Genomic DNA, 26,237 nt, shown 5'->3' on the forward strand with positions numbered 1-26,237 from the left:
GTGTAATTGTGGTGTTCTTTCAGAAACGTATGAAAGCTGTTTTGTACAGGCACCGTTTATATGCAGATGTGTCATGATAATATCCTCCATGTGCACAGAAAGGAGAAGCACATCATGTGTTTTGAATTGTACAGACATTTGGTAAAAACCACAGCCCCCCCACCTACACACACACACACACACACACACACACACTTCTATCTCTCTCTCTCTCTCTCTTTCTCTCTCCCTTGCTCTGTCTCTCTCTCCTTCCCTCGGCCACCAGTAGTGGTAATGGGGAGGGACCTGTCAGCTCACTTAATGCAGCTAATGTTTGCCTGCGCCTAGGGACACAAGCACAGAGACACACACAGTCCTGACACACACAGCGCTCCGCTCTCTCTCTCTGTCACCACTCTGTCACATTCCCTCTCTTCTGCCTCCATCCCCCCTCCTTCCCTCCCCGCATCCCTCTCATTCTCTCCCAGCTTCTTCTCCTCTCTTCACTGTGCTGCGCCCAGGCTCTTAATATTCTTCAGTCTTGCTTTTTCTCACAGCGTGAAGCTTTTTGGGCAACATTTATTATGATCGCATTCATCTTGCATATTACTCAGAAGCTCTTGTTATTCCAAATGACCAGTCTGTTTCGACGGCAGTGCGAGGGTTCTGTTTAAAACAACAAAAGTCACATTTTACGTTAAACATTGTGGCATTATCCCTTTTCTAAATGCCAGCAGAAAAAAAATTGTTATCATATGTCTTAATACTTGGTGACTGAGTGGCCCAAGGAGGCATGTGCTGTAGATTTTAGGCCTCGTTACTGAAATGTGTCATTTGTGGAGGAATATGTGACTTTCTCCATGAGCAATAAAATCCATCTTAAAATTAGTAGTATTTAGGCAGGCTAAATTCCAATTGCGGTCTCTTTTAGCATCCTGTCCTCTCCTTTTTTCTTTACTTTCTACAGCAAATACAAAAAACTAGACGTTTTGACTGCAACACTTTACCTTAAGCTTGTAATACCACTATATTCATGCTCCTGTAACTGAACATAAACAAATACAAACCAGTGAAGAGTGCATGAAACAGCTACAAGGACAGGCAGGGAGGCTTAATAAAAACAAATGGCTTATAGAGACAAAAAATACTTCTGTGTTCTTTCTCTCTTTTCCCTTCACCCTTGTTGCTGCCTCACTCCATCTATTCCTCCCTATGCTCTGTCGCTCTGATGAATATCACCCAAGCAAATCAGAGATGCAGAGGAATCTCTCTCTCGCTCTCATTTCTCACCCTCTTTCCTCTCCCCTTATTTCTCCTTTCCTCTCCACCCTCTGTGTTTCTTCTGGTCTCCCTTCTTTCTCTCTCTCTCTTTTGACTTGATTTCCTTAACTACCTTCCTTTCCTCCCCCTTGCATATGTGGACCTCATTCTCTCTCATTATGATGATTTGAGGTTCAGCTTCAGTTGCTGGCCCATTAAAAAACAAACAGCAGCAGCAAGCCTTGCCTTTCCTTATATTGCAGTCAGCCTCATAAGATGGCCTCTGCTCTGCATACTGCATTATAAGCTCAACTACAAAAATTGCCCATCTGTGCTGTTCTTATACTCCAGTATAATATGTTTAAATATGGTCGTGCAGTAGAGATGGTGGTACACACAGACATGCTGAATGACCTTGGCAAATGCCACCTCTTGCCAAACTGCCATATCTCAGTGCCAGCCCTTGATGAGACCTCCCACTCTTTAGGGAGAGTGCTACATGGCTGTACAGGGATTGGATGTTGGACTAATGGGAAGAGAGGGGTTCTGTTGTAAAACAGGGACCTGGAGATTTCTGGGGTGTTTCTCACAATCTTGCTCTGCCCTGTAAGGCTGGGTCAATATGTACGTTTAATCAGAGTTCATCCGCTGATGTTCTTGGCCCATCATTTACAGGAGATTTTCCCAACCATTACTGCAACCATTTCAAACACAAGCAGCTGTAATGTAAACCCATGTCAGCATAATATTTTGAGTGTGTTTGCGTTGTTATATCCTGAGCTGGACTGAGGGAAAAAAAAAAAAAACAATGTCATGATGTGATAGCACCTGTTAAATTGGTCTCAAGTGAGATTAGAGGGTCTGGTTTCAGAGATGATGGGATTTAACAGTATTTGTTTGAGCTGCAAGACAGGCTGGATCAGCCGGACTGAGACACAGAGGATGGAAAGATAATGGACAGAGTAGAGAAACCTATGAAGTTAAAACATGGAGGAATAAATTATAAAAATATATCTTTTTTTCCAACAATTTGAAATTGATTTTTACTGTAGCACTAGTTACAGGTTTACAGTTGTTTCTTTTTTTAAAATTCATATTTAAAATGTTTGGTGTTTAGTGTATGAACGTGTCTTTTGTTGAAAATGTTCAGAAGTGATCACGGCTTCTTTTACCCATGTAGACTTTTACGTGACTACACTGTGTTGAAGTATTCAGTCATGCAATACAAACTACACCTCAAGCTGTACCTTTCAGTTTGATAATAGAATCAAACGTAACCAGGCCTTGTGCACAGTGAAGTTTATGCCAAATTTAAACATGTTCCTTAATTCTGTGCATATACACAAAAATTAGTCAAAATTCGTCACGGTTGATGGGTCTTTGTCCCTTTTGCTTCTCTTTTTTACCAAATATGGAGCAAACACCTAATTGCCATGAAGAACAATAAGTTAAATTCCCAATTAAAACAATCAGCACTCAGTTATCTTCCAATATCACTTAATTTCAGCTCGTCATAATCTCATTATTTGAGTCAGGATAAATGTTGCCCTTTGCCTGATTTTTCTTTCAAACTGAAGTGTCTGTTTGTTTTTCAGAATAACATCCAGTACTAATCAGGCTTCATAAACATGCCTGCTCTCAAAGACCAATAATATGTTCTTAGAGTTGTTCATTCTTTTTATTCTTTTAAGATATAATTTAAGGGTAAAGTGCTGTATAGCATAGACTACCCCAGTTTACAGCTCACAGTGTAAAGAAAGCCTATTGATCCCCCTGACATTTGAGCAAATCAGAAGCTAAGGAAAATGTTTGTAAATGGCAAGGTTAGCAGATACATTCTTGTTCTTGTGTAGACATGAGAGCAGCAGTACATTGATTGTGCCAAATCTTTTACTTTCAATAATCCCCACACTTGAAGTCCTTAGCACTTCTAGGTTCTTTTTGAGACTGCAGAGGCCTCCGGGGTGGATTTGATTTCTGAGTCTTAATGTGTAAGACAGAGCATATTCAGAGTGACCGAATATGCTCTATCTGTCTAATCTTTCTTCTACTTTAGATTTAGAAAGGCCACATTTGCTTGTCGAGCCCTGATTAGTGGGGGAACACGAATCCATTCACGCTCACATCCACAGCTATGGCTAACTTAGAATAATCAGTTAGATGAACAGTAATACTGCTCACCACTGCACCACTGTGAAACCTGTGACATTAATCCCTTGTTTTGCACATTAAAGTCAGTTTACAGATATTTGTGAAAGCTTCTGCATTTATCAAAATGTGTTTTGCAAAGACTTGTACCTCTAAAGGGAGCTGTCATATGAGTCAGTGTCAGTTGGAGCTGAAGGGTACAAATTTGAATATGGAAAATTTGGGGGTGTGGAGTTAGAAACAGTTGAACCTAGTAGACCTTATGTTTATTGATAGTTTCTGAAATGGTTTCTGTTTATCCCTTAGGAAAATACTCAACCCTAACTCTGATCAGAGGTTTCTTCCTGTTTGAAGGAAATATTTCCTTCCCACTCTAAACAGCTGGTGCAAAGAGGGAAAATAGTTGCTTTTGTCTAAACAATTGTAAAGTTTGGATCTTGTAGTGATAACTGTTGTTATTGTTTTGTCATACTATCAATTGAAATGAATTGAACTGAATCTATAATTAAGCTGTTACTGCTTAAATTGCACAGGCACCTGGATTTGGAGCTTTTTTTTATATAGATCACCATGACTCTGTTATAGGAGTGTAAGTATAATTTTTGGGGTTTCCTCTTTTAATAAGATCCATATTTGTTCCCCTCCCTACACCTTAATTGTCTTTATTTGACTTCTGTAAAGACCGTTCTATAGCTGTTTGCCACTTTCTGTACTTGCAGATGTGATTTAACCATATCAAAGCCTCAGCGAAACCATCTTCTCACAGTGACTTTGGACTGTTTTCCTGTTAAGCATGCTCATATCTAAAAATCATACCAGGAAATGCTGGATCAGCTGACAAGGCCAAAAACACACCTGACTAGCTGACTTCAGTGTGCGTGCAGATGTGTGTCTGCACATACATGTTTTTACTTGCTTGCGTGTGTAGCTCTACATATACCGAGCGAGGTATGTTTGTGTGGCAAAGAGACAAAAGCATTCCCAAGGAAGAGACAGAGGGAGAGAAGGAAAGAGAACATCTTCATACATGAAAGCAGCAAGTGATGGAATCTTAACTGGACTCTCAATACTCCCTTTGAGCGTCCTCCTCATCTTCATCCTTAATGTGATCTTTCTTTCATCTATTTCTCTTCTCTTTTCCCCAGTTTGTCTTCACTTTTTTTGTTTGTTTGTTTCTCTCTCTCTCTCTCTCTCTCTCTCTCTCTCTCTCTCTCTCTCTCTCTCTCTCTCTCTCTCGCTTCATGTCCCCTCCCCCTTGCTGAGACAGTGACATTGGGCTAAAGTGGGACAGAGTGTAGGGGGGCATTGAGGCAGAAGAGACAGAGAGACAGTCATGAAGGGAGGGAGGCAGGAAGAACCGCTGCTGCTCTGCTGTGGCTGTGCCCTCACCCCACACCTTCCCCTAGTGCCGCTTCCTCCGAGAACGTACCTCAGGCACTCCTGGACCCTCAGGCCTCCTCGCGACGTCTGGGGGACCCGCTTTTAGCATGTCACCACTACTCCACTCCTATCTGCAACATCTGTCTCTGCAGCTCTTTTGCCTCCCATCATCCTTTATGTCATTCTCCTGCTCTGGCTCCTCCTCCTCATCCTCTTTTGGGTCTCTGTCACCAAGATGCCCAGCAACAGTGGTGAGGGAGCATCATCACGGTGGCACGGGCAAACGATGGGGGTTGGAGGCCATGGAAAGGCATGCTTAGGAGAATGGCAGGCCATCTCTCTCCCTGCCTCCTTCCTCTCTTCCCCTCCCTTCCCCATTCCTCATGCAAGGTGCACTCATCCGCACACAGGCCTTGCTCCCCGGTGACCCCCTGCTCCCTGAGATTCAGTATGTGTCACTGCGCGCTTGCTTACACGCTGTGGCACTGTAGTACTCCCACTGAGGACAACATGGCTTTACAAAGGGCAAGGCTTTATTGATTTGTGTGAGAGAGTTTATCGCATGTGTGTCAGCACACTCGCTGTTCTCCCCTTCTCATGTATACAGAGGGAACACTGTAGGCAGCACCATATGTGTCCGGATACACATATGAATATGCAGTACATTGTTGTTGAATTTACACAAGCACACAATGGAATCAAGTTCAATATCTAAACAGAAAGTCCAAGTGGTGCTTTCAGAGGATCCATGATCAGTCTTTTCCCTGTTTGCCTTGTCTTCCCTTTCATAATGTATGACAATCAAACAAAAGGGACCGGCGTGTGAAATTAGACCCTTCATGCACTGTTGTTTTTGTGTTTTCCACGGCAGAAAGAAGGTCACGCTGTAGTAGAGTTTACTTTGCGCTGCTGTATGTATGTTTATAATGCATTAGATATGTCCTGTTATCATTCTCATGACTGGTGAGCTTGTCTCAATCTATTATCTATGAGACTAAATAATTAAAGACAAAAGCAACACAATGCACCACATGTTGACAAGTCTAGCGTATGTGTTTGCATGAGTGTCAGTGACCGAATTGAATCTAAGATAAATGCAGATGAAGTCTTTTTTGTGGTTGTGTGTGCCGTGTTTGCTTGAGTGCTCTGACATACAGAACCATCATTTTAAGAGGAAAAGACAATCTGAGGATATGACGATGGTTTTGTCTTAGTCTGACTTTTGCATTGCATTCCTTTTTTGTTTCTCTTCATCCAGACATACATAACTACTTCCATCTTGCTGCTTGAATATTTATGGCCATTCCAATTAAGGTTTCTTAACTGTGTTAGAGGCCTTTAACCATTGCAGAGGGTAGTCTGAGATAAAGATGTGGGGCTGGGCTGATGATAAAACAGATTCTCCTTCTCGGTTTCTTTCGGTTTGGATGAATGCATATTTTCATTTCCTTTATTTGTTTTTCCATCTTCCTTTCTCTTTTTCTATTTCTTTAGTCCCAAGCATGAGTTGTTCAGAGAGGGTGAGGGGTGTGTGGGCGTATGGGGTGTCACCTTCTAACAACAAATATAGAAAGAGAGTGAAACAGAGAGACAGCAGCAGGAAGAGAGAAGTATGGAGAAACCAAGGAAACAGATACTGTGAGAGGGAAAGACAAAGAAAACAAGAGACTTGGTGATGGTGGTGGTGGTGTTGGGGAGGGCAGCAGCTGGCATTTGACGGTGAAGCATGCCTTTTTAATGAGTGCATTAGTCCTCTGAATACCTATCCTCAGATCACTGCATCACATTGAACCTGGAAAACAGACTGAACAAAGGAAGAGAGGAGGATGCGAAGGTCAAGGGTTGGGGCTGAAAAACCAGAACACTTGTAGAGAGATAAGAATAGAGTAAATGTGTATCTGTGCTTCCTCTTCAATTATTCTGCTTCTAGTAACTGCGTGTGTCCTACACTCATGCAGAGTCAAAGAGGCAAACTCTATAAAAATTCACACAATTCTTCTTTAATAACCTTCTTCTGCTATTTTGACATAACCTCTCCCCAGTCTTTTTTTTAAGTTTTTGTCTATGATTGACTCAAAAAAAGAAAAAAGTGGCAGTAATATGCCGTCCTTGTAGGTCTTTCTATGTCTGGCTTGTTCTCATAGCACTTAACTATTACAGACTACTTTGAATGTGAATAGAAAGGAAATAGGAGCAAGCATCATTCATTTCATACTAGAGAGAGCAAAAGGGAGAAAGAGGGGGGGCTCAGATAGGGAGAGAGCCTATTGTTGGTACGTGTAGATTTCCCTTTGTCAAACACATGCCAATTCTTAAGCCCCAACAGAGGAGAGGAGAATAGGAGAATGATAGCAGCAGAGAAAAAAGATGAAAGGAAAAAGGGCGGGTTGGAAGGCGGGAGTGGAACAGAGGGGAGGGGAGCAGTATTGATTTGACACTAAGGGAATCACACCACAGCGCTGTTCATTTTCATTTATCTGCCCTTGTAATGGGTGTGTTAATATGGCAGGTACGGGAAGAGGGCAGGAGGGGATTTAGGAGGATGAGAGCATTTTATTAGAATCCAGTCTTTTTTATCCTTCCCCTCTGCTCACCAGAAAACCATCCTGCATACATGCACATGTGCACATACCACATGCATCTACAAACATGTCAGGGTGAAAAAAGTAACATTTTGATGCTACCCAAATGACAAATCATAACAATATCCATAAAATCCAAAGGAAATCCAAAAAGTAGCCACTAGTCCGTCCCAAAATGAGGTCAGCTAAACCAAAGACAAGGTTAACTTAACTGACCTAATCTAACAATCAGGTGAGTTAACCTAATCTAACTCATAGAGACACAGGCTAGACTACAAGACACAAAAAGGAGAACACTTATACAAACAATAATGACAGCCCTAATATAACATAGCAACAAGATTAACATATTAACATGTTTGTCTTATATAAAAGTCCTCTCACCCACCTAACTAGTTCTTTGGAGCTCAGTGTAAAAACAAGAAGTAAGTATTTTTAGCACAAAACATGAGACAGAGCTGTTTATTACATGTGTGCACTCATATTGGAAAACAAGGGTCATAAATTTCTTAAATAAAGGTAATATTAAAACAAGACTATGTGCCATTATGTGTTATTATGTAAATATGTTTGTGTGAGAGATAACTAACTAAACTAAAGAAAATACTGATACTGAAGGATGGCTGTTGGAGCCGACACATAATGCTTTTAAATGTGAGTGAAAGTGGGGTCAGGGTGGTAATTACATGTTGGGTCTGAATGGACGAAATAATGCTTTATTTTGTGTTCGTGATTGTGTTTTCTTTTATGTCTAGCTCTACTTGAGATTTAGGCAGCAGGAGTGAGGACATTAGTAGAAAACAAGGACAATTTTAGCGGCCTTTACTTTTCACCCAGGCAGCACGGTGGAACAGTGGTTAGCACAGCTGCCTCATAGCCAGCAAGGAGGTCCTGGGTTCAAATCCACTGGCTAGCTGGAGCTTTTCTGTATGGAGTTCAGCATGTTCTCTCTGTGCTTGCATGGGTTCTGTCTGGGTATTCTGGCTTCCTATTCTGAGTGCTTGTCTGTCTCTCTGTGTTTGTCCTGTGATTGACTGGCAGCCTGTCCAGGGTGTACTCCGCCTCTTGCCCTGTGACAGCTAGGACAGACTCCAGCCCCCTGTGACTTTGAATTGGATAACTGGAGGAAAATGGATTGATTTACTTTCTAACCCAACTTCTAAGAGCTGGCTGAGGGTTCTTGGTTTTAGAGTATAAATTTCAATTGGGTTGGGTTAAGTTATGGTTATGGTTAGGCGTAAGGGGCTAGGAAAAATATGTCATGTCAATAAGGGTTCTGTGTGTGTGCGTATGTGTGCTTGTGTGTGTGTGCGCGCGTGTACAAGGAAGAAGCTTAGATACAGTATGAGCAGCTCAAATGAAATAGCTTTTAGTAGACCTTCCCAGTGCCTCCTTGAAATCAGCCATAATGGGCCCTTGGTAATTATCAAATAAATTAGCCAGGGGAAAGAGTGGGAGAGCAGGAGGAGAAGGGGGAGGAAGAGGGAGGGATCAGGGCTGACTCCTTTCATTCTTTTTCATTCTCATAGCTGTCTTTGCCTGTTAAAACGCTTTACCTAAATTTATATAATTTTGTCAGACAGGCATCTTGGTGTAATTTAATACTTTTGTTATGCAAATACATGTTGGTTTTTATTGTAGTTTAGGGCATGTTTTCTTTCTTTATTATGGTGTTCATCAGCTGAGATGGATTGATAAATTAAGGATTAGCACGCCTCCAGTAGGATAACAGGTTAAAGAAACCATTGATTTTCAGCCTTTTTCTCCCCAAACCCATATTATTTAGGAGCTAAAAATATCTGACATTTCAACAAATCTATTAGAATTTGTAATATTTAAATAGATACGCATGTGTAGGGATGAAGTGTTGATTCTTAAATGGTACTTCTAATGTGGATGGGTGGTTAAAGAATCATGTGGTCATGAGATGAGTGACTGGAGATGGACTGGGCAATACCAATGGAAAGTGTTGTACATTATTATTTTATTGCTCAGAGACGGTATTCACTATAGCTAGGATTATCGAAGGAAAGCACATAGTTTGATTGTGACAATTTTGGGCTCTAGCAACAGAGCTGTCCATGGTGCTACTTCAGCTACTATTTGAGAGCATTGCAAAATGTAAGTATGCATGGTTCTGATCTAATGTAGTGACTCAATATTTGTTCTTGAAGATACCATTTGCGCTGACTTGTGTATAGGTAAATTGGCTTTCTAGCTTGTTAAAAAGTCTCTACATACTGAAGGGTGTACAATGTGAGAAAACCCTACAATGTTAGCCTTAATCATAACCCAGTTAAACATATTTTAGACAGACGTCCTTTGGCTTTACTCCATCGCAACACAAATATATAGTTCATAGTTTGCAAGAAACAGATAAATGCGCTCATTAAATCATGGGCTTAATGGAAAGCCGAGGAGGCCTTTCACACAGGTGCAGTTTTAGCCTTTGCATGCTTTTGCACTCCTGTTTTACTATATTTGAGAATATTTACTTCTGCACTTCTGCTTGTTTAGACGAATAAAGAACATCTTCTCCAAGTGAAGCAGTTGGGACTAAAGGGCATCAAACCAAATGAAATAACACACTGTCTCTTAATAGTGGTAATGGATTTGCGGTAACAACACTGCACTGGCTTAGTAATAGCTACATTTTGGAACGTAAGAATTTTTTCACTCCAGTAATGATGTGTCTGCAAACCTTGATAGCGCCATACTTTTTGTGACTAAAACACAGTTATATATTTTTGTGTCTGTACACTAATAGGGGGGTTTGCATTCAAAAAAGATGATTTAAATCAAGATATGATTGTGTGCAGAGTTTTACACTTCATATCACATTAACCCTAGAGCACTTTTTATCTATAACCCCCCATTTCCAGGCCCCAAAGTAGGACAGTTATATGTTATCATGTTCAAGTGAATGATGCCATCATCAGGCTGCAAAAGCAAAATAAACCAGTATACATTTGTTACATTCATTTTAGCACTAATCTACTCTGGAACACCAATAAGACTGGAAAACCACAGAAACAACAAGTGGATGATCGCAGAATTATCTCCTTTTTTTAAGAAAAACTCCTTCACGTCATCTCACCAAGTCAAGAACATGCTCAAGGAAGCAGGCATATCACTGTCAAAGTCGACTGCATTTATGAATGCAAACACAGAGGACTTACATGAAGGTGTAAACCACTGGTTACACTCAGCAACAGGAAGGCTTGATTAGACTTTACCAGAAAACATCTAAATGACTCTGTACAGTTTTGAAAAAAGAAAAGAAGACAAGATTAACTTGTACAAGTTGTGCGACCACAACACATCATCTGTCAGATATAGAGGAGGCAATGTTATGGCATGGGCGTTTATGGCAGCCTGTGGAACCAGGTCACTAGTGTTTATTGATTATGTGATTGCTGATAGAAGCAGCAGAATGACTTTTAAAGTGTACAAGGCAGTACACTCTGCTCACATTCAGCCAAATGCTACAAAACTGATTCAACAGCGCAAAATGGATAATCATGCTAACCATAAGGCAAAAGCAATCAAAGAATTTGTCATGGTAAAAAATAGGATATTCCTCTATGGACAAGTCAGACAGCTGATCTCAACCCAACAGATGATGCTTTTCAGTATTATATAGAAAAAACTGGATGCAAAAAGACTCAGAAACAAATGAAGGCGGTTGCTTTAAAGGCCTAGCAGAGCATCGCAAGTGAGGAAACACAGAATTTTGTGATGCTCATGGGTTCATTGATTGCAAGAGATTTTCATGCAAGTGTTAAAAGCAATCTTTATATTTAAAATTATGCTAGTTTGTCCAATTAATTTGTAGCCTCTGAAAATGGAGGACCGTATAAAAACGGCTAAGCATTTTAAAGCACACACTTAAATCCCTGTCTGTGACAACACATACACACAAAGTAGACATCTTTCATTGTCACTGTAGCATATGTGACATCTTATGTGTGTCTGAAAGAGAGACTGACCATTAAAAGTAGCATTGTAATGATGGAGGGTAGATGGAGACGATTTGAATGGAGAGAGTGGAAAAGAAAAGGAAGATAGAAATGAGAAGGTAAATCAGGAGGAGGTGAATAAATAAGGAATGTGTAGGTGTACTCCACTGTCTGTTCATTGCTGCGACACGCTGTAGTGAGGATACTCACCACAAACACACACTCACAGTTTGTTGAGTGCACTTTGCAAATGTGGATTGTAAGACAGTGGGAGTAAGAATAGTGTAGCTCGTTAGACAGATTGTGAGTGTCTCTCGCTGTGTGTGTGTGTGTTAGTGTGTGTCTGTGAGCAAATGCATTTGTGAGAAGTCCATTTGTCCAACTCTACTGGCCTGCATTGTACCAAATCTGCAGTCCATTTAGCCCAAAATCTGAAAGGCAAACCTCGATGTTATCAGTGGTTTTGTTAACTAGTGCAGCCTAAAAAATAAAGTGACAGGATGCACAGAGAAATATGGTGAACTCCTCTGTGGCCTATAGCCTAGACTTGTGAATCAATTACAGATCCATTCAGCAGTTCCTTTCCTCTCCTCTGATCTCGTTTGCCATCATTTAAATGGCTGATTTCGTTTTTACCTCTAATGAAGGGTACCGTGTGCGCGCACACACACGCACACAAAGAGACACACACATAGACACATGTGCACACAAAACTCACATGAAACGCACACTTGCACGTCGCTGTGTGCTACCGCAGCGCCCCCTACCCAGCTGTTATCACGTGAGTGCACGGGCCCTAGCAACAGCGAGCGAGAGAGTGAACAAAAAAGAGAGATCCTGGCGAGAGCAGGGGACAGGGGAATGGGTAAAGAGAGGGAGAGAGAAAGAGATGAGAGGGAGGGGGGAGCTGTGGAGCATTAATAAGTGATGAGTCCAACAGTGTGAATTGCTGTTAGTTAGCATTGCTGCAGCACCGCTTTCATTTGCATGGCAGCACCAAGAACAAACCCCCTTACTTACGCCATTTCCTCTCTCGCTCTGTATCTCTCCGAGTCACGGTTTTTTTCTTTTTCCTGAACCATTTTATCTGTTTCTATCTTTTCCTCATCTCCGTGGTCTAGTCAACATCTCAAAATATGTATATCTCTTCTTAGTTACTTTTTTTATCTTTTTTTTTTCATGTCTGATCTGTTCGTCTCCTTCTCCGAGCCTCCCCTGTGGCTACAGCATCACTACATTAACATTATCATTTTTTTCTTCACTGCTTTCCTTTTTTATGAGCTCTCATGCTACCGTTCCTTCCTCCTCTATTTGACAATAATTTGTTGAAAATGGCAGCCATATACTACTGGAATATATTTAGCATCACCTTTCCTACATCCCTTCATCTTCTGCCTCCAACTCCTCTCCCCTTTTCACTATATCTTAAAAAAAAGAGGAGTGTCCTCTCTCTGGGGGAACTTTGCGGAAGACAAGTGATGCTCCAGGGCTCCTTAATCCTTTTTTCATTGCCCCCCCGTCTCAGCATCTCGTTATTTGCATGTATGTGTCTGCCTGTGGAATTTTTGGCATACGTGCGCATACGCTCACACAGAGATCTAGCAGCAGCTTCTGCACTTGGCTTGACTTGATGCCTCAGGCTGATCAGCTGAACTGATTCCATTACTTACAGACCCCCCTGAAAGAGAGGGAAGAGGAGCACAGACTAAGAGGGAAAAAGGCAGAGACAGAAAGAGGTGGAGGGCAGAGGGGAAATGAGTGGAAGAGAGACTGGGGATGGAGAATAGATGCCATACAGAAGGCAGAAAAAGGGAAAAAAGAGCAAAAAAAGGGAAGAAAAGGTTGGAAAATAAGGAGGAAGTGAGAGGATTTTGCGCCTCCCTTGGGTGTAGGATAGACCTCAAAATTCTCATCCTGCTTCCTACAGTAAAATAAATAAATAAAATACAGACACAGAAGCACATACAAACACACACTCCAAAACAACATCAACAAAGTCCTGGAGGCGTAGGCAGACTAGACGAGAATTGATCTCCTCTCCCACAAGGAGAGGCTTGCAAGGAGGGAGAGAGAGAACGGGAGATGGAGAAAGACGTAGAAGAATTGTTTTTACCCATGTATGGCTCTCAGGCCTGTAGGCCCCTCATCCTTCTCACTCTCACTCCCTTCTCTGTCACTCCCAGCGGCATGTTTCTCTTTATCTCCCTATCTCTCCCTCCATCAATCTCCATCTGCCGTTTTCCTCCCTGTAGGTCCAGACCCTTCCGCTACTCCACTGCCTCTCGCCGTCGCTGCCTGCACCCTCTTCACTGTTTTAGGTGTGTCACATCTCCAAAGACAGCAGGGAAGCAGAGAGTGGCTAGAAATTAAATATCAGCAGTGAAAGAAGAGGAGGAGTGGTAGAAAGCTTTGGTCAGTGCAGTCAAGGGGAAAATAGAGCATTTTTTTTTGTGTGGTTTTTTTTTACATTTTCTGTTGTTATCTTAATTTTACACACTGGATACGCACTTAAATCACAGCATTGAAGGACCAAATGTTAGCCATGTTCACCATGTATATAAAAAAAATCATTTTTAATGCTACCAGCTACAATGACCATGACTGAAAGGCAGTTGAAAAGGAAAGAAGATATGTACATGCAGGTTGGCTTGAAAAAGCACATTAATAATAAGATGCATGGTGAATGATAACTCCCAGTTTTTATACCATGTCCACTTTTAATACCATTGCAGCCCTACTTATGGAACATGCTGCAGCTGGACATCTAATAGGATTAAAAGGTAAATTAGGCTTCTAAAAAAAAAGCCATCTGTTAGCATCCTGTATTTGTCCTTGAGGTTTTTGCTGTTTAAAGTCACTTCTGGTTTTGAAGGTTTTTTGTTTTTCTAAATAGTTTTTAAAACATACAAAATGTCTGCATATCAATAAGAATAGAAAATATTGTTCATCATTACTGCTAAAACAATCTATAGTTAGTGTAAAATATGCATTTTACTGACTTTATGATTTTTTTCTATGTTAATTTCTAATTATTATTTTGGTTTGGGGAAGTTTGATGTTTAATGTGACATTTAATGATATTTATTAATTTACAGAATAAATTAATCGGTTACACAGAAAAAAAATGATGTAGGACGAATTCTTTTCCTTGGATCCTTATGCAGTTTGAACAAGAGAGAAAAAAACACAAGATAAGAACAGAGTATAGAAAAATAGTGAGAAGGCTGGCATAAGTTTCCTTCACAGTCAGCAGTGACAAGCTCCTTTTCATTAAGGTCCCCTGCATCACTTTCCTTTCCTCCATCCTTAGCCATTTCTTACTCTACCCACCACTCTTCCCTCCCGTCACCCCCCTCTGGTCTGTCTTTCTCTCTCCAGGCATGTTGTGACAGGGTGTAGCAGTGTGTTATACAGGGTTCTACTCACCAAGTGCATATTATCCTGTAAGGCTTAATACCTAGGTTGGAACAAAAGGGCAGGCTTGGAAATTATAGCTTACGTCTCTTAGCACTCAGCACAACAGTCTGACTCACATGAAAACACGCGTGTGTGAACTTCATATATCCATGCAGATGCACAAGATGACACTGCCGTGTGTATGCATATTCAGAAATCTGACAGCTTAGTTGCACACACACAAAGATTTTATAATGCCTCTTTCGCGATTAGTTCAAATGCATTAAATCCTGTTTTGTGTTAATTGACTAGTTGATCAGCCAAAAAAGAATTAACTGCCATTTCATGACCAAAGACCTAAATGTCACTATAATTGATGATTCCAAATTGGTTGTAGTGGATGTGAGTTTGGATGGTTCTCATTCTCTGTGTAAGCTCTGTGATAGACTCATGACTTCTCCAGGCTGTCTTTTGCCCATTATCAGCTGGTATTGTGGCCTTTTGACCCTAGTTAAGAAAATGGTTATATAAAACAACTTTTATAATGATGTCTTATTTGGCGTACAAAAATAGTCTTAAATAAATCACTCAATTTATGCCTGGTATTGACAAACCATCTGTAATTGGATGACAGTGTATAAGGCCCCAGACACACAGGCCTAGTGACCTAGGTCAGCAAAGCAATCCCCACCCTCCCAACCGACCACCTGGCAAGACCCTGTTATTACAGAAAAAAAGTGTAGTCTCCAACTGGTGGGCAAGTAGTCCTGGAAGTTGCTGGCAGTTGTTAGGTGAAATTGTTTGCAGAGAAGTATGCTGTGCACCTACTTGCATTTGCAGCAGTCTTTATTTTAGCAGATTGCTTTGATCAAGTGTTTTTGGGCAAGTCAGCATCTTGAATGAAAACTAAAGGCGGCCATAGTGATATGCTAGTAAGCATCAGGGAACACACCTTACCTACCGACCAGAGGTTGGAGGGGGTCACTGACATGTCTCTAGATATGTGCGACTGAGGCCTAAAGAAGAAAAAGTCTTTGTAAAAGGAATTAGTTCTATGTAAAACACACAAAGTGCTCTGCATTGTAATGGATGGTACTGTGATCAGATTTCATCCAGGTGAATATAGCTCATCAAATAATGAATAAATACACCAAACAAGTTGAAAGGTCATCTGAGTCTTCTTGTAGACTTCAATAACTCTAACAAAATGTTTGTTGACAAGTCTGTGAGTCATGTTTGACTTATGTTTTTAAACTGTGTTAACAACCAAGATAACAGAAAAGAATTGATGTACAATTGCAAACAGACCCCATGGACTGCATTTATTACCAAAGGTTAATGCCAAGGTGTGACTGTGGTGAAGAAGTACAGCGGCGACTCTCCGCCATATCTCAGTCTTGTTAGTGTGTGTGTGGCAGAAAGCCAGGTCAGTCTCCTCTGTTTTATAAATCTCCTTTGGATGGACTTGTGCAGCCATAAAATGCATTGATTTTGTTGCGCACATTGTGGTAGGAGACACACACACTCACACACACATAGACAGATACAAAGCTGGTTATTGATACTTAATACACACTAAACATATGCCTATACTCATTATACACATTTTTCACTGTTTGCCAGACATAATAAAGGAATAAAAACATAAACGATTAATTATGTAAATCATCTTGTCAGTAATATGATTATTAGCTATGTTCCTGATTAGAACTTTACAATTTAAGTGTATAAAAACAAACAGTAGCAATAAAGTTTTAACACTACATTAGCTGTTTTCCATAAACCAATTGATTTGCTAGCACCCTAAGAGTTTCTAAAAAAAACCCCCTAAAAAACAATAATAATGCTGTGCTATGACTAGGCGCTGACCTATTGCTTGGAGCTGTGTGTGTGTGTGTGTGTGTGTGTGTGTGTGTGAGTGAGTAAGAGTGTTTTTTTGTGCTTGGCACATATTTCTAGTATTCAACTATTCAATGCACCTGCATTTTACTAAAGCTCTCTCTTGTCAACACTGCAAAGAGACATTGAAACATCGTGTACGGCAAACAACAGTCACCATGTTCTTACACTCACATACACTCTCACACACACAGACACTAGCACAAATGCGCGCACACACACTGTAATAGCATTCACATAACCAAACAATCTGCAATCTACTACAAACTCTGAAGTGCACACTGTCTAAAATAACCCTTTGGGGGGAACAGAATACAAAAAGACTCAGAGAAGCGGAAAGAATGAAACACTGAAATACACTCTCCTCATCTTCTTTCCTTCCTTCTCTTTTTCTTCACTCTCACATACACACATGTGCAGATACTCTGTCTATTGACATGCAGATAAATCACAGCCAGTCCAAGCAGTCACTGATGTGACATGAAAATGACGCTAATCTGCTGTTACCATAACACGCACCGACACATCAATTATTAACGCTTACAATAACTCCCCACTCTCTTTTCTCTTTCTCGTTCCTCTCAAATGTCTTTTTCCCGTTGTGTACATCTCACTAAAAGAACAGGACAGAGTCAGTTAAAAGCACCCATGTGTTCACCTAAGTGCTGTGACCGGGTCTTTTGATGACATGTATATTATAGAAGTGCTTTTTATCTTCCAAAAACTGTGATTTTTATTCCTTACAAATATGCTCAGTGTTGGTGAAGCGAGTAGCCCCAACTCTTCAGCAGCACACATATGCTATATGAACAAAAGCTCTGGGCCACCTACCCTTAACACCTACAGGAGCTGCTCAGCCATGGAAACCCATGGCATGAAGCTGCTGGTGCAAAGTTTTTAATGCTGATGTTAATGCCAGAGCAGGTTTGGATCTCTGCAGTTATTGACTTGGTGACTTTTACATACTTTGTCTACTCTGTAATTGAATGCAGCCTGCCACTTTGAAGTGGTTCCTAAACACTTCCACTTTACAATAATACCACTCACAGTTGATCATGGAAAATCTAGGGTGGAAAACAGACTTGTTGGGACTGTGGCATCCTATTACAGTGCCACATTCAAATTCAGTGAGCTCTTTGGAAAAACCCGTTCCTTCACAAAAATATTTGTAAAGGTAGACTGCTGAGCAGTGGCAATGGGACTGAAAACATCCGAATTCAAAGACTAAGAGTTGGGATCCAATACTTGTCCATATAGTGCTTATAGGGTTACCTTTGTGAATCCTGAGAACTTATACATGTGTAATTAAATGATCAAATGGAAAACATGCTGTTATTATTTAGCCCTACAAAAGGTAAAACAGGATATACATAAAAAGCATGTATGTTTTTTTGACCCGCTCCTGTTCTGTTCTCCTCCACAGGCAATCGATTCTTCCTGACCTCATTTGGCGCGCTGTACATCTCAGAAGTGCAGAAGGAAGACGCCCTTTCCACCTACCGCTGCATCACAAAGCACAAGTACAGTGGAGAGACTCGCCAGAGCAACGGAGCCAGGCTCTCTGTTTTGGGTAAGCAACAAGTTACTCTATGAAAAAGAGACTTGTGTTTAAGTTTTAGTTTTTGAGATGTTTGGTGTTTAAAATCAGCAAAACCTTTTTGTGACCTTTATAAACTACAGACCCTACGGAGTCCACCCCGTCAGTGCTGGACAGTTTCCAGTCCGGTGAGGTGCAGGTGGGGCATAATGTGGAGCTGCCCTGCATCGCCTCTGGATATCCAAACCCGACCATCCGTTGGCTAAAGGATGGTCGACCATTACCAGCAGACTCGCGCTGGACACGGCGCATCACTGGTCTCACCATTTCAGACTTGAGACTCGAGGATAGCGGCAACTACATCTGTGAGGTCACCAACAGCTTTGGCTCCAAAGAGGTGACGGGTCACCTCAACGTGATAGGTGGGTAAATTTTTAATTTGCCTCTCCTGTCCTGTCCTCCAGTGTTCCACTCAAACAGCAACTGAGTGCAATAGGCAGAAGTAGTAAATGTGACATCAGGACACAAACCGCAATAGAGACATCTTTTAAGCTCTGTCGGTTCTGCCGTGGCCACCCTCGTCTAGGTCGAGCATGAGCTTGATATTTAAGGATGGCTTGCTCCCCCACTGTGTTCTCAAACCGCAGTGAAGCGTCTCCACAGTGACAGAGAACAGTGGTCGTGCAGGCCCGTCGCTCCATTTTCCGATGGGTGTGTGAGAGAGAGGAGAAGGTTATGGAATATATGTAGTAACGTTAATGTTAATATAAGAGATGTTAAAAGGTGACACACATAGAAGACACAGAACACTTAGAGGAGGTTATGGAGTTGGTAAAGATTGGAGATGAAATTTGAGGGTGGCTTGAGACGAGTTAGTGGACACTGAGTACACTGGCCACAGGGCACATCATTGCACAGCCTGCAAACCTCAAGTGACAGGGCATGCAAGGTGGGACACACACACACACACACACACACACAAATTTGGACAAGCATACAGTATATACACTCAGTGCCCATGAAGAAAGTCTTACACATTCATTGTCACAGAGACACACATGCTCACACACATTCAGCAGCCTCCAGCACCTAACACCAGCTGCTTTATTGCTCACTGACATTTTCTCCCCTTTCTGTCTTTCTGTCTCGGTTTTCCTCGCTGCTTAGAGCGTGCGCACACACACACACACACACACACACAAACACAAAAAGACGGAAAAATGATATACATACAGGAAGCACAGACTTATTATACCAACATGTTATTTGTGTTGAACAGCACAGCATAGCTCAATAAAAATTGCTCTTGTTCAGCAATGCAAATAATACACCTTTTAGTGCCTGAGGGACACGCACCAGTTTTTGTACCTTCAATATTTGGCTAGTAACTGGCTTCTGTGCTTGCTTGCTGCTTACCGCTTCATCCCTTTTCATTTTTTAATTTACTTTGCCTTACCTGTTCCTTCTACTACCTTTAGAGCCACTGCGGGTCACCTTGTCTCCCAAAAATCTGAAGACAGGGATCAGCAGCACAGTCATCCTCTCCTGTGCTGTTCAAGGTTCTCCTCACTATATGGTGTCCTGGTACCGCAACACAGAACCTGTTTTGCCTGATCAGCACTTTTCCATCCAGGGTGCTCACAATGAGACGCTGTTCATTTCTGCTGCACAAAAAAGACACTCGGGTGCTTACCAGTGCTTTGCCACACGCAAAGGCCAGACTGCCCAGGACTTCTCCATCATTCTCCTAGAAGGTATGGAAATTTATGCTTCTAATATTTGTAAGAAATTGTCTGTGTCTATTACTCAAAACTGTTCACATATAGAAAAGGAAAAAATTATAAACAACAAACAGCTTTTTGTTAATTACTATTATGCATATACTGTTACAGTGGTCTATACTCATATTAAGCCTCTGAAGTCTAAGCAGTCATTGTTGACAATCCTAGCCCCAACCACAACCATACTTAATCCTAGGAAATCAGAATATATCATTTTAGTTTTTATCGAATCGCTCTCTTACATAAAGTCACAGAAAGTAATCATTCCAACTTACACATGAAGACATATCCATATTTTTCCCCAAAAAGTCTGCTTTGCCTTCCTCCATACTGGTTGGAGTAACCAGCTATGACTATTATGGGCCTATGTGGGTTAAATATTGCCAGCGTTTTACATAATCATCTCAACGTAGAGTACCGCACAAAGTCCTGAGCTACTCCTAATTTCCCTATATTTTCCTTACAAGGAGCCCGACTTGAAATTTTTATTTTTTTGTAACAGTTGAGCAACAGTTGTTCAAGATTTCTTTGCTGCTTTTTTATCCATATTCAGACCAGTTCTTGTATCTGGCCATTTTCAGAAGAATGTGTTTTGTATGTTTGGGTTAAGCCATTTTCCGCTGAGCAGGTCTGCAGATGTCCGTCAGCACACAGAGCAGAGATCTGAGCAAGAGCAAATGCCAACAACTGAGCGAGAGGGCTGTTATTGTGTGTGTATGGATAATAGCAAACACTGAAATACATTTCTTGCACAAGCAATGAATTTTGTTTGCTCAAATTAAACGTTTCTTTGCTCAAAATAATTTTATCCTCAAAATGCAACATTTGCACTTGCAAAAATTTTTTTACGTGCACTCAGAATAGAGGCACAAAAATAACGCCATAGAAAAAGTGTCATATTTTTGTATGGTGTGCAATGTGAAACTGGACTGAAAGTGGGTTATAAAAGAAGAAGTGGCAGGCTCAGAAAACTGTTTACAGCAGATGAACAAGACTTGAAAACCGTCTTCTTATGAAATAAGAAAAAAATTCCAGCAAAGACATGACACAGGACCTGAGAGATGCATCTGACCCTTTAGTTGATCCATATACTTTTTGCCAAAGCCTGATCAAAAATGGTCTCAGTGGAAAGGTGGCTGTCAAGAAGCTGTTCTTAAGGGAGCAAGACAGGGAGAAAAGGCTGAGGTATTCCACAAGAACTGGACTAAAAAGCAGTGGCTGTCAAAATTGATGAAATTATGAATGCAGGAAAGTGCCATCAGAATTTGATCCGTCATGCAATATCATCTGGAAAGTGTCTTGATTTTTCTGCACTGATCCCAAACAAACTGTTAATGCAATAAAATATCTGGATAGAAAAACACAGTGGAACACTATCAGTCGTGGATTGGCCTCCCCAGAGCTCAGACCTCAACATTACTGAACCAGCGGGGGATCATCTTGACAGAGAATGGGTGAAAAGGCAGCCAACATCCAAATAAGAGTTTTAAAGCTTCAAAAAGCCTGAAGAACTATTGCTTAAAACTATTTGAAGAAATTACGAGTCATATCAGATATTGACTTTCAAGCTGGTTAAAATTGACTCTGTTGTTCTTGTATACACTGTGTTTCAGGCTTCATTCTACTCTAAAGACTTTGTTGCTCTGTCAGCGAAAGAGGAACTCATTAATAGGGTCATCTCAGGGACACACCTCTGGCTACAAGCACAGAAGCCCCGCCTACCTGCTGTTCAAATTCTCTTTGCTAGGGGCAAATCAGAAGAGAGTGGGCTTAAAGATTGAACTCAGGAAATTAGCTTAGAAAGGAGCAAAAGTAACATTTTTCCTCCATATTCACACTTCACATCTCTTGTGATTGTTTCCAGATGGCACACCCCGTATTGTTGCCTCCTTCAGTGAGAGGGTGGTTGTCCCTGGTGAACCGTTTTCCCTGATGTGTGCTGCCAAAGGAGCGCCTCCACCCACCATCACCTGGACCTTGGACGACGAGCCTGTGGCCAGAGATCTGTCGCGTGTCAGAGCCAGTCAGTACACCCTGTCTGACGGCAGCACCGTGAGCCATGTGAACGTCAGCAACCCACAGATTCGTGATGGTGGAGTGTATCGGTGCGCCGCACGAAACTCAGCCGGTAGTGCTGAGTACCAAGCGCGCATAAACGTAAGAGGTGCCTGTCTACTTTTCAATATCAGTCATACAGAGGCTTCTCATAGCCTGACCCCTACCCCACCCTCTCCTGTACCCTTCTATATCTCTCCCTCTTTCTCTGTATGTGTGTTTTGCTTCCTCGTATATATGTATATTTTCAAAATTTTCTTTTTTCCTTTTTTAAATTTGTTTGTCCATCTTTCTACCTACACATTAATCTTACAAGGGAGTGTATTTTTTCTTCACTAGCCCATATACTCTGTCTCTTTCTGTCTTCTTTGATGTGTAGTTTGAGTCCTCCAGCTGCATATGTGCTGGTGTAAACTAGATAAGGCAAATACACCAAGTCATCCATCAAATTTATCTAATTGTATTCACATCAATATGTACACACATAAGCTTGCTTGCAGGGAGATAGAATATTCAAATGGAAACTTTCCAGCTTTATACTGTGAGTTGTTAATGGAGAGGACGTGACATTAAGGTAATCTGAGACTTAAACGAAGAAACCTAAGAAGGCGCAGAAAGACAGAAGTAGGTGAGACAGAGTACATGAAATGGGAGAAGAATAAGAGAAGGGGAGTGGCATTGTATGTTGAGGGAGTGATGGTAAACTCTGGTGACAGGACAGGTGATGTCATTGTCGTCTGAGATAACAAGAATGAGGAGTGACACCACTGAACAGGGCTGTATCACTGTCTCCATCTCCCTCTCTCCCACACACACACACTCTCTTTGCTTTCATTGTCCATTGGTGAGATGTGTAGTTGTGACATGTGAGCCTGCCCGAAGCAGACATGCCAGAACGATCATTGGAGTGAGAATGAGCCCCGCTGCCAGAGAGTTTCAAGCCTACATGCAACACAAACTGACACAAATACAGCCACGACGCATACATGGACACAGACATTCAGAAATGAAACAGCAGCACAGCGCTATGCTTATCCACTCACTCAAATGTGATACGCCCAACTTATCTCATTCAGCGAGGGACCCACAGCAAGCATTCGGAGCCACACAGACATAGTTGAGCACACGCGTGTCACACAAACACGGTATCTGTGTTTGTGTGACACGGTGCTGCTGAATAATACATCTTTGACTCGTCAGAGCTGCGACTTCAAAGGTTGGCACATGCTGCGAAAGGGAGGGGAGAGAGACAGAGAGAAGTGAGAGGTAGGGGGACGGGAAGGAGAGACAAAAACAAAGATACAAGACGAACAGTGGCGAGGAGGTCAACAAAGAAGTGACAGATGATTGAGTGATAGCTCACAGTGGCTTCCAATGATGCTAAACAGAAACACATTTTGTATCGGCCTTTCTCTGCCTCTTGGCAATACTTTATACTGAGGTAGTTGAGCTTTTTACTAGTTGCTTGTTGTGGTCACTATTGGATCACAACATTTAAATAACATGTTTGTCATAGTTTAGAACTGTGGAAAAGATAAAGCGCATTTCAGACACTGACACAAACAAGGGCGGGCTTTTACACCCAAAGATTTGCTTTGAAACCATCAGAATTGGTTGGTCAGCATGAATGAAAACTCTGTTATTACTGGGCTCGTATGTAAAAGTGCTATCTCCTCACAAAATGAAGGCCTCTAAATGAAGTACAGAATACAGTCAAGTGTCATTTTAGCAGGGTTTTTTTCCCCATTGGTTTCACCCACTCGCTTTCCCTTTCTCTGTATTTCACGCTCTCTTTTTAGAGATGTCATGCAGTCAATTATATTAAATGCCGGTGTGTTTAAATGTCAGTAGCATTAAATAAAATTACCATCTCTAGCCCAGTCTGACCTGTAAACAACAACATTGCTGTCTGAAATGCAGAATTCCTGTGTTTTCTTCTTCTAGTTCCTGCTTGCTCCTAAAAGAAACAGTGCAAATTATCAAAGGAAGAAAGACATGAGCCACTTTTATCCAATTTATGCCCTGCCTAAACCTGAAAAAAATGTAGCTCATGTTTATAAGGTTATTTTAGTAAACGTCTTAGTATATGTAATCTCCATAAACCTAAATCGGTGAGAAATGGTGTGAATATATTTTCCAGAGAAATCATCTAAAGGTTGGGTGAGAAACTGTTTCCACCAGAAAAGAAACTTAACACTAAGGCAGGCCATTTTAACCTCTCTTTCTCCCTCTCCTCTGCAAGCTTTTCTCCTCTTCTGTCCACTCCCCCTCCCCAGCCCCCCTCCCCTACAACCCTCCCCGTTATTCCTAAAATTCCCGTGACCTGCTTCTGACACCGTCAATTAATACACTTCTTTTTTCCCCCTCTCTTCTTTCTGATCAACCCATCTCTCTTTCTGTTTTTCCATTTCTCTCCCCATTTGCTTGCTCTCTACATCAGGTCCTCCAAGGATTCGGCCAATGAAGAATATCACCGCCGTAGCAGGAAGAAACACTTTCATAAACTGTCGTGTGATTGGGTACCCTTATTACTCAATAAACTGGTACAAGGAGGGACTTCTACTGCCTGACAACCATCGCCAGGTAGAGTTAGTGCTCTCCATTTCTGCTCCAAAATAAATGAATAGATAAATAAAAATATATCTCGGTATTGGTTTTTCATACAGCACTATAAAGCATTTAATCTATACACATATTTCTCACTGTGTGTATAGATTATCTGTAAAAGGCTTGTGTTCTTGTCGTTTAACAGCTGTTATTTAGAAATACTGTATATTTACTGTACGTATAAAATAAAAAACAATGTATCTCATAACTTAGAATAACATAGCTGGACAAAATTACAAAAATTTGTATGTATATATATCTACATATATATATTAAAATTGTTCATTTATTTTTAGACAGTGTGGCTTTACATAGAGCGTGATCTTTATACATCCTTAAGCTTAAGCAAGTGTTTAACCATAAAAAAGGGATTTTGCTGTCTGAAACACTGACGTAATGATCAGTGGCATCGCTGTTACTTTTTATTGTATGATACAGGCCTGTTACATTACACTGTTTTGGTCCTATTTGATTTAGTAGTGTACAGAAAAAATTCCTGTATGGAATCTGGAAAATCCTTAAAAAAGGGAAAGAAATCAATTTGCAAAGGAAGTATGTCTCATATGTGTGATCATCCTCTTATTTAACTTCAATGCTGCTGATGTCTGTCCAGGTGGTGTATGAGAACGGGACTCTAAAGCTCAGCGATGTTCAGAAAGGGATGGACGAGGGGGCCTATGTCTGTAGCGTGCTCATCCAACCGCAGCTCTTTATCACACAGACTGTTTATGTTACTGTCAAAGGTAAGTCACAGAGGTCACAGCTTTGAAACAGTAGCTGCTGGTCGGTGTCTGTTTTTGGGTAGCTGCATACAGCAGGGGCATTATGACATGAGTATGCACATAATCTTCTCTCAGTGATGTAAATTCTGTAAATAGAAAAGAGATGAATATACTACGAGCAAAATTATATAGAACCAGAATTTATAGTAATCTGACTTTGTTTCACTGTGTCACAAAAAAAAGAAATTATGAATGCTAATGAGAGTGATTGTAAGAGACATGCTGGGGCGCAAAACTGGTTTAGAGCAAGATGGTGTGAGTGAAGCAGAGGGAGAAGACAGAACAAAGCTGTATGCATTGCCTCTAATAACCCCTGATTAAGGGGCGGAGTGGCCTAGTGTGAGCTCTCAACCACTCAGCAATTACATAGAGCAGGAGAGCTATTGTATACGATTTGTGTGTGTGCATATCATACTCATGCATATATATATATATAATATGTGTGTGTCTGTGTGTGTGCGAGAGATGACTATGAGTGTGTATTCTGCATGTCACCTTGTATGTTATTTGTCTCTGCTCTCAGCTGCAACAGAACAATGTGTTTGTTTTAGGAAGTTGTCGAGTATAAGCGTGGCGTGTGTGTGTGTGCGTGTCTGCTTGACATTGGCATGATGTGTGAAATTTCAGGGGCTCAGTGGTCTGTGCATACATGCACATGTGAGTATACAGGCACATTTGGGTGCATGCACACGTTTGCCGGGTTTAGGTATGTGCTTGTATGAATGTGTGCTTGTCATGTCTTTGATTTAATTAGATGAATTTTAACGAGGCCCAGATTAAATCCCCCAGATGTCTCAGCTGTAGTCCCCCCTCCCACCTCCACCAACAACAACCTCCACTTCATCCCCCACTCCAAACCACCACCATCACCT

At 41.3% G+C, this 26,237-nt stretch overlaps 1 protein-coding gene across 2 annotated transcripts in view; it reads left to right on the forward strand.

The window, feature by feature from the left end:
- dscaml1 (Down syndrome cell adhesion molecule like 1) overlaps positions 1 to 26,237 on the forward strand; it is a 97,834-nt gene that overhangs the window by 41,755 nt on the left and 29,842 nt on the right. The window contains exons 4-9 of one of the 2 annotated variants that reach the window (XM_025898302.1): positions 18,027 to 18,173; positions 18,284 to 18,562; positions 19,619 to 19,894; positions 21,786 to 22,085; positions 24,417 to 24,559; positions 25,197 to 25,326. In XM_025898302.1, coding sequence (XP_025754087.1) covers positions 18,027 to 18,173; positions 18,284 to 18,562; positions 19,619 to 19,894; positions 21,786 to 22,085; positions 24,417 to 24,559; positions 25,197 to 25,326 — 1,275 coding nt within the window. Of the gene's footprint in view, positions 1 to 18,026; positions 18,174 to 18,283; positions 18,563 to 19,618; positions 19,895 to 21,785; positions 22,086 to 24,416; positions 24,560 to 25,196; positions 25,327 to 26,237 lie in introns of those variants that run through there. The other variant, XM_025898303.1, reaches the window with a different exon arrangement.

This window comes from Oreochromis niloticus, linkage group LG14, assembly GCF_001858045.2.
Source record: "Oreochromis niloticus isolate F11D_XX linkage group LG14, O_niloticus_UMD_NMBU, whole genome shotgun sequence".
Classification (NCBI taxonomy): Eukaryota; Metazoa; Chordata; class Actinopteri; order Cichliformes; family Cichlidae; genus Oreochromis; species Oreochromis niloticus.